This window comes from Camponotus floridanus, unplaced genomic scaffold, assembly GCF_003227725.1.
Source record: "Camponotus floridanus strain SB8 unplaced genomic scaffold, Cflo_v7.5 scaffold24, whole genome shotgun sequence".
In the NCBI taxonomy this organism is placed as follows: domain Eukaryota; kingdom Metazoa; phylum Arthropoda; class Insecta; order Hymenoptera; family Formicidae; genus Camponotus; species Camponotus floridanus.
In genome coordinates this window covers 247,028-260,964 of record NW_020229370.1, presented here as the reverse complement: position 1 = coordinate 260,964, position 13,937 = coordinate 247,028, and the positions used below count along the sequence as shown (strand labels likewise).

Sequence of the window (13,937 nt, the reverse complement as noted above, 5' to 3'; positions counted from 1 at the left end):
CTTTAAAAGGAGAATTCGAGAGGCGTAGATTAATCGTGTTAAAGCGTGATAAATGTACACATAATTTTATCGCGTCGTTTTCATCGTCGAGAAATTCATCTGTTTTCTGGAGGAACAGGATAGGCAACACTTTGTATACGATTTGTTGAGTCTTATCCAAGGGTATCGAAGCGTATTCGCGAGAGTTGAGGCATATTTGCGCGTATTTACAGTAGGCCATGTCGGGAAATCAGCGTAAATTCATGATCTCTTGCATCTCGTGGGAATGAAATTTATTCCACTTATCCTTCCTCTACAATTTCTCACATTTGTCTCTTCCCAAAATATCACTGGTTCCTTGTGTGTTCTCTGTAAACAAAGGATAAGATATAAGTTATTTAAAAAGTTATCTAAAAAAATAACAAAGGATAAAATATAACTTATTTAAAAAGTTATCTAAAAAAAAACAATCAATTTCATTCTAGGACAATAAATCGCGAAACAATTTATGACGATATAAATATTAAGAGGAGATTTCAATTTATTATTATTAAACTTGTCGCTTCTTTGTATCTAAAAAAAATAATAAATCTCATTTTAAAACAATAAATTGCAAAACAAATTGTTGTTTTTTTAGATATAAAGAAACGACAAGTTTAATAATAATAAGTTGAAATCTCTTCTTGATATTTATATCGTCACTAACATCGCTATCTTTGTTTACATACAAGTTATATAAAATTATCTGTTTGTCTTTTAGATTTAAATTATTTACAGATTATTGCCTATAATACATATTTAGAAAATTATGTATATATGGCAAAGAATTTTGAGTAATTGTATTATTCAGTTTCGTACGAGAATTGATAGGGCAACGAATTTCTTGAACAAATGGTAATTAATACTGATGAAGAGATCTTGAGAAGTTCTCACACACCGGTATAGTGAATAAAGAAACGGATATATAAAGAAACTCTTGTGCATCTCTGAGAGCAGCTTCCGCGTCCTTCGATGTTTCTCCGGGTTAATATACCGTTCCTCCAGGTAATTGCTACTTGGATTTGCACGAGTTCACGCATTTCCTGTAGTCTCAGCTGACTCTCTTTTTCTTACCGTACTCCTCAGAGAACGAAAGCGTATAAGATGAATTAGTCATAGGAGACATTGTCTTGTATTGTTTATTGATATCTTGATTCAATTTCATCTGTCCATTTCATGTTCGATTTGTTCATTTGGTTTCATTCATTCGAATACATCCTTTATTGATGTCTAATTTGGAGCTTTTTTTATTACATTGTCTTCCATCTTGAGATTTTCACACACAGTATTCTGTTATTAATTTATGATTATAATAATCTATAAATTTAAATATTTAATACATCATATTTTTTTTATTTTATTCTCAAATTAATATAATATTAAATTAATTTTATAATATATATGAATTGTAAATTTATAGTATAAATGTCTATCTTTTATATATTCATATCTTACATTCATGATTTTATTATAAATATTAAAATTTTATATATTCTCTCTCTCTTTTTCGCAAGAATACAATTTATATATAGTAGAAAAATTGTGCTGTTTTCAAGATTTACCTCTTTCTCTCTCAAAATGAATATGATTATATATATTTTAATACGAATTAAAAATAAAAAATCAATATTTCATATTTTTTTATTAAATTTCTTACATTAATAAGGAATTTTCACAATTTTCATACCTTTGTTCACGTATCTTAATTCTTTGCTCCTGACAATCTCACGCTTTTTCTTTGCATACGCTTATGTTGCTCATAATTTGCGGTACGCATTTTCCGCGACGCGAGCGAGAAAAGGGGCGATGGGAATAATAAAAGTCTGTGTCCGGCTGTGCACTGTTTCTGTTTCGTGGGAAGATCTCACGATTTACCTCCGACCCTGACGACCTCCGTGTTAACCAACTTAGTCCATCCACGAGCATTCTCAACTCACCTTTTCGTTGTTTCTTTCTCGATAATTAAGCGATGCGCCGCGATTATGCGAATCGGTCGAAGCGTTATTCGCGAAAGTGATCGAGATTATCGATTTTCTTATATTCATTGTTGCAGAGATTTAATACATTATTGATCGTTTTTTTTTATTTATTGATTATAATTTGATATAAAAGAACTTTTATATTATAAAGATTATCGATTAAAACCATTTGATTTATATTTATAGCTATCTAATTGAATAATTAATCAAATATATTTTTAGAAGAGAAATGGTTCAATTATATACATTTATAATGAAAGTTTAGATGCGTTTCAAATATTAATTTGAAATATATATTTGCAAGAAATATTTGCGAGAAACTTTCAAAAACATAAATCAATAATTTCTATCAATTAAAGGGCTCATTTCTTTTCCTTGCAAAATTAAAAATTCACGATTCATTTTACGGTAGGTGATTTATCGCAGTGAAGATAATAGACTCAGCTAGAAACCTGACCACTTGCCTGAGGTTTCAAATTATCTGCGGGCCAATGTCTCGAAGATGCAGATCGGTTTCTTTATATGCTTGCAAATTTCTTTTGTTTCCACGAAACAATTTTAATGGAATAGATAGCAATATTATAAATTTCAAACAAATATGTAGAAAAGAGAAAATTTCAGCAAATTAAAATTAAAATCGTTAAAATTATTTCTGATTTATCTTTTTTTTAATTTTTATTAAAAAAACTTACTTTTATTAGAAAACTGTTTCAAAAATTATTAATTAAGATAGTGCCTTATTATAATTAATAACATTATTGATATAAAAATACAATTATATAAATAATATAATTAAAAAGTATAATTTATTTTATTAATTTTTATTTTTTTTCTTCTTTTTAAAATTTTAAAATAAATTCGTAATTTCAAAAAAAATCGCGTATAATACTGTTTATTGTTAAGATATTGAGTTTCTCTTTCAAATTGGACAGAGGTGAGCGAGAAAGGTCGCAATGTTTTGATTATTAATGTGTCGTATAATTCTTCAAGGAGCGCGTTTTAATAATGCGCTCCATTGAGGAGGAACATTGATTTGCTGTTGGCACAATCCCTATATTCGTCTTTGTCCCCTCGACTACTGCCTTACCTTACGATGCTGTTAATGGCCTTTAATGACCACATTTATACATCTCGCCAGCTATTTCTTTTCTCCTCCTTACGTGCCTGGTATGGTTATGTGGCATAAAATGGGGTTAAATCGTTAATAGTTATTCGATTCGATTCTTAAATTGCCCTCCCTCGAGATCCGCCCTGAAAACGCGAAAGCTCTTAGAGTTGATATTCCGATTATAATATGGGTAGAAATTACGTAGTTATAATATTTTTTATAGTGATTGTCCTAAAACTTCAAATTTAAATTATAATGACAATATATTTAACCATCTATTGTAGTCTTTATTATTAAATATTTAATAATTTGTGGGAATAATCTCATAATAGATAAATTTTTGCTATTTAATTGCATCTTAAAATGATTACAAAGATGATTACGAAGAGATTTTTCTTTAGAATTTTGCTGAAGTAATTTTACGCTGAGTAATGATTTTTTTTAAATTTTAAACTATTTCATGCCATTATTAAGATTCACAATTCGACGGAATCTTTTATTATGCTTTTCTTTAAATTTGATAGTCATGCCTTTCGATTATCGTGTCATAAAACGGAGGTGTGGACACACATTTCTAAGTACAAATTTTCGTGATTCATAAAAAGAAATTCCTTTGAAATCTCGACAGTTGATCGTGGGTCAAAGTCTGGTGTTGTTACTTAGAATGACTCGGCCGATATTGCAATCCCCCAATCGACGAAGTCTGTTCTCCAGTCAGAATTGGTTTTGGATAATTGGTTGATTATTTCGGTTATTTAAATGTCTCATAAAAGGTCCGACACAATTTCGCACGACGTATTGTGGAGCACCAATGAGAGCTCGCTACGAATTATTTTCCCTTAATTTATATTGCTCTTATATATTCGATGAATCGCTGCATCGATTTGCAATTGACCCAATGCGATATAATCATCACACTATCGATACTTTTTATTTGGTTTAATTAACCTTTATTTAATCTTTTCTAATTGAGGAGAAGTTAGTGCGAGCAGACAGACTGAAACTTTTGAAAGAATCAAGTGCAAAAAATATATAGTTTTATAAATAATTCCTCAAGTATTTGTGTATGTATTGGATTTTTTATTCATTATCTATATTTATTTATTATACTTATTTATGTACAAAGAATATTAATGAGGTATCTTAGAATGTAGCATCTTCCTATGTCTTGTATTAATAGCATTAATTGATTAAATCTTTAAAAATTATAATTAATTACATTTTTTATTAGATGTAGTTTTCTAGAATTTTTCATTTTGCATTGAGTCAAAAGTTTGAGTCATATTTTATCAAACATTGTCACATGTATTGATCGAGATAATATTTATTTAATTTAAAAAATTCCTTTTTGATAAATATATTTCAAATTTTAGAAATAATTTTTTAATATATATATATAGAGGTATATATACATACAATTTTTTTATTGTATATTTAAGAGAGTGACATGCTCTATTTTGGAGATTGGCAGTAGGCGATGTTTGTGTTTCAACGATCAAGTTTCATACTGTAAGACGAATTTGTCTCGTCTAATTAGATGTAACGAGCGAGACTTAACACGGTTTTATGCTCTTTACACATCCATAAATGCCGGGTATCGTGATACTTGTACGACTTAGGAGCGAAATGACCGACACTCGGGACGACTTAACGAATTCCTGCGAAAAGCCCGAAGATCAGCTTGATGACGGCTCTTTTAAGTACGACGTACGTGCGGGATTAATGCAATTATGTCGTTGTAATGCGATGCCGGTGCCACTGACGTCATCGCGATACATTTGTCTTTTATTTTTGTATACGACGTTTATTCGTTACCGGATATTCATGTTCTTTCTGGGAACGCTGACGGCTTTTTCTCCCTCTTTTTCTCTATCCGCATGCCTCAGATAAACGCGTCACAATTGTAGCGTCTTCTTACTCGCGCTATTTTTACGTTCGGTGCACCCCGTTTGATATCCGGTTTAATTACATTTGAAAAATGGCGGTGAATTGATCAAAACGCGCAATCGACTAAATTTACATTTTAAAACTGCCACTAATTAAATCATTAATTGAATGGCTTGTTAGTCTAGTTGAAACATTTTAATTTCATTCTTTAATTAAAATAGTTAGCATCTGTGCATAACTTGTATATTATCCAATAAACAAATGTCAGTCAACATAAAACATTGAGATAACTAATTAATAATCGCGCCGAAATTCTTATGAAATTTTTTAAAGTATAATTCCAGCGGAGAAAATGACAATTTATGTTAAAATTGCGCTAAAATTGCGGTGAACTGATCGGACATTTTCTTGTGGAATTTTCTTCGGCTTTCTTTTTCAGCAATTTATAGGACCGATGCGATATATCGCCACGTGAAAATCATTGGGACAATGCATCTGACATCTAGAACATCGTCTCACATTCGGTCGTTCTTGTACGTTCACTTCCTGAAGGGAAACTACTCTTGGGAACTAAAAATAAGCGACTACTTTAACACGTGCAGTGTATGCCGATCGTAACGTAACGACGCCGCGATATGTTCGAGTCCAGATGCAACTGCTACGGAAGGGTGCGCGATGCGACAGATACAAATGGAGAGCCTCGGCTTGCGGCGCTTCGAGATAAATTTCCCAATGCGATAGAACACACGAGGAACCTGAATGATTTTTGATTGAACGTATGCCACTCCATCACAGTTTTATGCCTGCTATGAGTTTTCTCTTTGTAATCGTTTAACCAAATTTTGATTAGATTGGATACATTTTTAATCAAAAATTAAAAAATCATTCTAATGATAAATTACTTTTATTTTTTTTTTCTTTGAGAAATTTAATTTTGCCATTTAAGCATTTTTTATACATCTAACAGTTAAGAAATCTTGAATTATAAGATTGCAGATTTAAATATTTTATATTTGATATTCTCTTCTTCGTGTGTATGTGTGACGCGGTAATACGAGTTAAGCTTGAAATGCTGTTATTGTTTATGAACAAGTCAGTCACGATCGAAATATGAAGCTATACGTATGCAAGAAATATTATCCTTTGGCATTGAATTTTTCTCAAAATATCCTCATTTTGTATTTTGCCTAACATTTTTGTAGATCTAGTATTAGTTCAAACATACTCTTTTGCTTATTATGTTATATTTCGTTTGATAATTATAATAAATCTCTTGATTGATTTCTAATTAAAAGAAATATTGTTATCTCTGTTGATGTCGCGCATGATTATAACAAGATCTGAAGCATTAAGCATGATCCTTTTTCATCGAATATTCATTTTTATCTCATATCTTGTTTGATTCCGCCTCGCGAATATAAATGAAAGGAGTGCTTCGTAAAGTGCTTCAAGGTTGTAAGATTTATTACGTATTACTGACATGGATGGAGCGATCCGTATCGAGGGGATAAAAAAGAGATTGAAATTTATGATCGATACATGTTGTTTGCCTCGATAGTCTGCGGTAAACAATCAAACGCGTACGTGCTGTAGCGAGATTATTGTGCCGCATTGGATGTGGAATCGAAAAAGGACTGTATCAAAATATAACGATTATTTTTTGTTTCTGTTTACAGACCTGGTTTTTCACCGATAGAGACGACCCGTATTTCCAAAATCAAACCCGTGAGTACTTGCCAATGATTTTTTCCAAACTGATTAAATCTTGCAAAGAAATAACCTATATATATATATACAATTTTATTATTTACTTACTTATTATACTTATCGTTTATCTTACTTTGTCAATTTTATTTAGAAAAATGTGATAAAATTATATGGTTTCTAATGTTAACTTAATATTTACTATTCAACAATTTAACAAAGTTTAAATCGTAAAAATAATCAGATTATATCTATAGCGTTTAATATTTTATTAATAAATCATATAAAATGGATTGTATATGTATATATACATGAGAAAAAATAATTTTGAATTAAATTAAAAAATTTAATCATGGGAATATTACATGATAATAAATTAATCGATAATTCTTGTTATTAATCCATTACATTAAAAATTAATACTTGGTCCTGCTGGGTTTATAATATTGATATTTTTTAAAAAGTTAGTTACTAAAATTAATTTATCGTTTGAGTTAAATCATTAATTTAGAGGATTAATCATGAAACTATCAGCTTTAATATGATTATAACAGTAATAATAATAGTAATAATAATCTCGTATTTTCTACATTCTGATCTCGTATTTTCTTACATTCTGATTTTATCGGTTATAGTGTTTTAAAAAAAAAGTTATATACTGGATGAAATTAACGCATAATTTTTTTTTCACATTTTCTTTAAATTGATATTAAAATTTTAACGAAGTATTTTAAAGAAAAAGTGAAGAAAAATTATGCGTTAATCTTGTCCAGAAGTATATATTTGTTGAAATTGATGGCGACGATATCGATTCATTTAGTTTCACCAATCAACAATCTCAAGATCGTAAGAAACATTTATAAAATGATGATGCGAGTACCTAAACGGTTTCCGTACAAATGGTTCTATTAAAAAAGAAGCCCGAGCGAAATATATGTATTCCTCTTTCGTGTAATACGAGGCACGGATAATTACGACGGCGGGCCTTAATGGCTGCTCTCGTTTATGCGATAATTGCTGGCGAAACGAACGCGTGTGCAGGAGCTCGTCTTGTTCGCTCGTAGAAGCTGAGTCGCTCGTCAATCATTTCGAAAGTTTAGTCATATCTACGTCTTGGCCGTCTGTTCGGAGTCGGATTGAGGCGCGATTTATTTTGGATAATTGCTTGGGGCGTCTTTTTAAATCTAGAGCGCCGAAACAACGAAGAAGTAATTCCGTTTATATATCTGCTTTATTATTTTATTATTTAATATCGCGAAAGGATAATCTTTTTAGCGAGTGGAAAAAAAATTTAAATTAATTCAATTTAATTTTGATAATTTCCTCAAAATCAATCAATTTGCTAAACTTGTCGCGTTTTGTACATTTTTTCTATTATAAATTTATTACAGTAGTTCATGTTAATATAAATTAATATATTATGCAATAGATTGATTATATTCTTATTCTTGATTTGCATCTATAAGAATTTTATTATATTTAAGAACATAAAAATATTTTACTACTGATCTTATTTTTGCTGATAAATAATGTTATGCTAGAGAAGACTTTATATTATTCCGTTAGCATCGCGCGTGAATTTGTTAACACGTCGGTATCAGATAATTATCTAACGATCGAAGCATCAGGTGTCCGATAAAGAGAAATCGATACATCGAAAAAGATAGAAGGCACGTGTGTGAATTGTTCTCGAATAAACTCGACGGAATTCTATAGGCATGCTAGATGGACCGGTTTGCAAGTTCCTCACATAAGCAGCCTCGTTGCACGAGCCTGCAGAGTAATCGATCGATCAATAGCCTCCCTATATATGGAATTTAAAGTTTAGTAGTATTTCAGAATAAAAATATATGATATTTACAAACATTGTATTATAATAATCATATTAATTTATTTCAATTAACATATTCTTTATTTAAGAAATAGCTAACTGTTTTAATTAATAGAACATATTAAAGCAAGCTTTTCGCTTTTTTCTTTTTTTTTCTTCTTTTTTTATTTAAATGATAAAAATTTACAACATTAGTGTTTTTTCACAACTGTGTTCACAAACGTCAGTTTGGCGAACCTATTGTTAAATATCTGAGATAATAACAGCGACGGCGCATTTTAACCGGCAATATCATTGCCAGCCTACTATAGAATGCATCTCAATTGCACCCTCGGGCGCGGATGCAAATGACGAGCAGGCGGAGAAAGCGGATGATGAGAAACGGCCAAAGAAGGGCGAAAAGATGCACCGGGAACGCGAATAATATTACGCAGCAGACGAAGTTTTCGTTCGCGTTTGAACACAATCGTGATATTATTTTTGTCCGAGAGCAAGAAACAAAAAAAAAAGAAATTGCAAAGGGAAAGTATTACGATCACAAGATCCTTCTCATACATTAGATAAGATGATCGAAAGCTCACTTAAATGACGAATACGAGAGATGATACGTATGATAATCGAGAATACTCCCTCGCATAAAAAGATGACCAAGTTCGCGCGGATTATTATGACGCGGGCAGGCGCCCCCCTTAATAAACTCGGCATTATTTCATGCGTCGCTCATAACTCGGACCACGCATTAGTCACGAGCGGAGGCAGGAGCGTGGGTGGACACGAGTTCCAAGAAGGATAATATCGGGTGCGGAAGAACGCAGGAGGAGGGATGAGCACGCGAACCCTCGGGCACCGTCCGACATTTGACCTCACCACGCGCTCTGCACCGGTTTGCACCTCCGCATCGGCCATTTCTCATTACCGTTTCTACCTGATTCGAACCCGATCCGCTCTTCGCGGTTCATCCAGTTGTGGGATGTTGCTGACAACTTTGCACGCCGGAGATCTTGTACGATTTTTTCGAGAGAGCAAAGCTGTTATTTATAGAAATTCTAGTTTTCGTTTTTCTCTTTCGTCAATTATTTACACTGAGAAATATGCAATACAATTTTTTAAGCTTTATTACTTTAATAGAATATAATAGAAAAATTAATAGAAAAATAAAAACAAATATATATATATAAAATTATATAAAAATATATAAATATATAAATTAATAATATAAAAATATAAAGTAAAAAAATATAAAATAATAACATATAAAATAATAAAATATAAATATAAGAATATATATATAAAATATAAAAATATATAAATAAAAAATACATAATTTATATATATAAATATATAAGTTTATAAATATACAAGTTCGACAAAAAAAAGAAAAGGCGAGATAAAATTATTGCCGCAATCATAATAACGTGAGTAGAATGACTTTGACCTATTCGTAACAATAACAACAATAAATTCACCCTTTTTATCACTGTAATAGATAAGTGAATTACGACCTTGTTATTGAATGTTGTTGTTATGGCCAGATCAGTCACAATCGAGACGCGAAACTATACGGAAGCATCGTAAGTACTATCCTTAAAACGAAATTTTTTTAACGAAATTTTATTTCCTGATTTAATTTAAATTATAATAATTATCTCCAACTTACGATATTGATTAATTGGCGAAGGATATATTCCGTATATGTGCCCGTGTGTAGTATCGCGATATATCCTCGAAAAGGTATTAGCGCTCCTGAAGAAGCGATGAACCATCAGTTCGAATTAATTAGATCGCTGAACGCGGCTCATAAGGATAATTATTAACCTCTTAATTAATTGCACGCCCACCCTACATTCATTTCGCTCTCTTTGCTTTCAGATGGCCACATGATTAACACCAAGTGCTCATCCTCGCACAATCGGCGGGCTCTTTGCTGCAAAATGTCCGTGGAATTCGACAGATTTCTTGACAGCGGCCGCAAGTGAGTACACTTTTCAATCTGCAAAAATTGAATAAATTGTCAACGTTTCGTGGTATTACTATTATGCTAAATAGATTCTAATCTTAATATAGGATAGACAAATTAGAAATTACAAATATAACTCGCGCATACATCCTCACAATTTTTACGGTCAATATCAGCTGATTGAGTCTTTTTTTATAGCATTTTTTTCGCTTTTCTCAATTAAAACCAATCTAATCAAATTTAATTACGTTCTTCAAACATATACAATATTCTCTCTAAATGTTCTAACCGTAACTTTCTTGTCAGATAGAAGTTATTCCCGTTTAATTAGCATGGACACTTTTATCGGCTTCGCGCAATAGGTTGATTTTTTTAACGCGTTCTTTATATCGCCGACGTGCCCGTCTCTCTTATTAAGATTTATATTTTCTTTCGTTTGAGGATCCAAGAGGATCTTGCTTAATTCGCGCATCTATAGAGTGTGAAAATATTTATGGATTATAATGCGCTGTTTTTTCTTCTTCTCAAAGAAAAGATAAGAATCACATTTACTTTTGCATTTTATTTCGCTTGTATTTCACACTCACATTCTAATAATAAGATTATGGTGTCGTGCACATGAGAAAGGATAGCATTGTCGCGACCTGTTCTCGGAACAATCATCCGATCTTGAGCCGATAAGTCGTAAGTACACCCGACATATCGCCATCCGGCCAAATAAATAAACCGCCGGTGAAAACAGGCCTTATCTAAGGTCGTTATCCGGTGTATGCCACACGCGTATCTCTTCTTCGAATAGGCGTCCGGGTCGCTATTACCGGTCCGCTATTCGATCGATAATATCCGATATCCGTTCAATGGAATGAATTCCGATTCTCTATTCGCGAATATCCACACGTTCACATATGATAAACAATGTCGCGAAACGTTGACAATTCCATGCCGGAGATTACGCGAGATATATAGAGATATATTATTGATGAGAAAGTATTAAATATATTTCATTCTTCATGAAATTGATGCATGTGAAATATTTATCGTAGTTATTTTACTCATACTAAGGATCGAACTCAATAATATACCGAGAAATTTGCATTCGCTATCAAACCAAGGAATTTGTTTTCTCTTCTGATTTGGACATAAATCAGTGGATTTTGGAGCAAAACATAGACTATATGATAATTTCGGAGTAGTCTCTCGCATTTCCGCTAATATTCATATCCAGAGATTTAATTATATTTCGAAATTAACTTACTTTCATGCCGCTTTTTAAAATTTATTTAAAATAATATTTTCTTTAATTTTTTTTAATTTAATTTTTTTTATACAATTGTAAGCAGCACTAGTTCCTTAAATTTGATTTTTCGAGATCTTTTAATGTTTAAACTATTTGTTGGAGGATTTTTTTATAAGAGATTTTAACATATATATTTTTCATGGTTATTCGATCCTGTTTCCCATCTGAGTTTTTATTTCTAGTTTTTATTTTCTTTTCTCTTGAGCTGAATGCTCAACTGACGCGCGTATCGCGTTCATGGAACAATCTCGGAGTATGAAGAGACGTTAATGGATTTGCATAGGTGCGTTTTTCGAATGGAGCGGCAGCTAGAAAAAAAGAGCACGGTTTTTTCGTGACGGTAAACGCGACTACGGTGCGCGTAGATATGGCAAACTTTGGTAACCCGCCAGGGATTTCCGCGTTGTTTGCGAATGAAGTGTTATTGCTGCGACTTGACCGTCGGAAATTCGTGTTTGCATAAGGTGGCCTAAACACCCACTAAAACGTACACGAGGCATCGTCAAAATATTATCTCTATGCGGAGTGGTAGCGCTTAGAAAAACATGTCTAATGGCTCGTCATCATCGTCGGATGACTGGTCGGAAACCAATTAACGTAGTCCCAAATCACAGTCGGCGGCTCCTTTCATTTTGGGGAAAACGTCTCCCTTTTCTTTACGACTTGTCCGCGTGCGTGTCATTGAAAGCTTTAAAACGAAAAAAATCCAAAGATGCAACGTAATCGTCCGTTTTGTCTCGTTTAAATGTGCGATATTTCGGTTGCCTAATCAAAAAATTCTTACATTAGCACATTCATTTTTCGTGCAAACTTTTGCATCACACTCGTTAGATATCTGATAATTATCGTAATAGAATACTAAGTTTTCTTTCTACAGTTTTATAGGTGTTTTTAAATTTTGTTACATAAACGGAAGACTTCGTTTTTTGGTCTCTTAGTATAACATTTTCATACGCCTTCCTTCTGGTATACTTATTTCAGCGGCTGCCTAAACAAGCGGTTTAAGTACTGATGAAAGATTGTTATGAGAAATTAACCTACTGAAAATTCCTAGTATAGTACAGTATCTCGTTTATATCTCGCGGTAGATTATTTTAATTAATATCTAACTAATATCTAAATAATATCTAAATAAATTAATAATAATATCTAAAAATTAAATAATAATATCTAATTAAATATAAATACATCTAAATAAATAATATTTTAATATCTAAATATAATCATTTGTTACATACATACTTTCACACTTAAACGATTTCTAAAAATGTAAGAGTTTACGTAATATCTTATATCTTATACCATTATCTAACTCATTTACGTTAATCTTCGAAAATCAAAGTATAGGAATATTCTTTCAAAGCTGTTAATATCACTTTTTTCCCGAATGAATACGCATTCTTTCTTCGTGATTCTCTTAGACTACCCCATAATAGTTCGCAGAAAGAACATTTCCTTTTGTGTTCTTTCAAAAAGTTTACAATGCACCGCGATCTTTTGGTACGAAAACGAAGGAGAAGAGGAAGAAAAGGAAAGGAGGGTGAGTTGTCTCTCGTCGAGCTCTCGTTCCTGCGTCGTGAAGACGAGACAGGCGGGGAGAGATTAAAGACGAAGAGAAGTGGTACCAGCTGGTCAGGAGAAGACGATTCAATCTCTTTCTCTTTCTCCTTCTTACCAGCCGAAGCCTTTCGAGAGAGCATCGAGAGGATGACAGGAGATAGCCAAAGAAAGAGAAAAAGTGTCTCGAATGTCACATGCGGGTTTACTATGCTTCTTTCTTATTGCTTTTTCCGTCGTTAACTACCTTCCTTCGCTTCTATGGGAACCTCTGTTGTCCTTCTAGCCTAGGTTTACTTTTCTCCCCCTTTTGCATACGCCGCATAAGAAGAATGAAAAATAGTGATAATTATTTTACACACAAAAATAAAGGAAAAATTTGATATAATATAATCACACAAATTGAAAAATGTTTAGTAAAAAAAAATGTATCTTGAATTTTTTAAGATACATATTTCAAATATTTAGGAGATAATCTTCTAAATTTAAATTTAAAAAATTTGAAAACAAAATTAGTAAATAATATTTTTTTGAAATTTAAAGAAATAAGCATATTAATTAATGATTATGAACCACCGAGATGCTATCGAGATGTTTTC

The 13,937-nt window shown here is 32.0% G+C and overlaps 1 protein-coding gene across 1 annotated transcript in view; it reads left to right on the top strand.

Moving 5' to 3' along the window:
- Positions 1-13,937, top strand: part of LOC105251037 (fringe glycosyltransferase) — a 78,853-nt gene that overhangs the window by 1,604 nt on the left and 63,312 nt on the right. The window contains exons 3-4 of the mRNA XM_011257542.3: positions 6,669-6,717; positions 10,397-10,499. Of these exons, the coding sequence (XP_011255844.1) occupies positions 6,669-6,717; positions 10,397-10,499 (152 nt within the window). The remainder of the gene's footprint in view (positions 1-6,668; positions 6,718-10,396; positions 10,500-13,937) is intronic.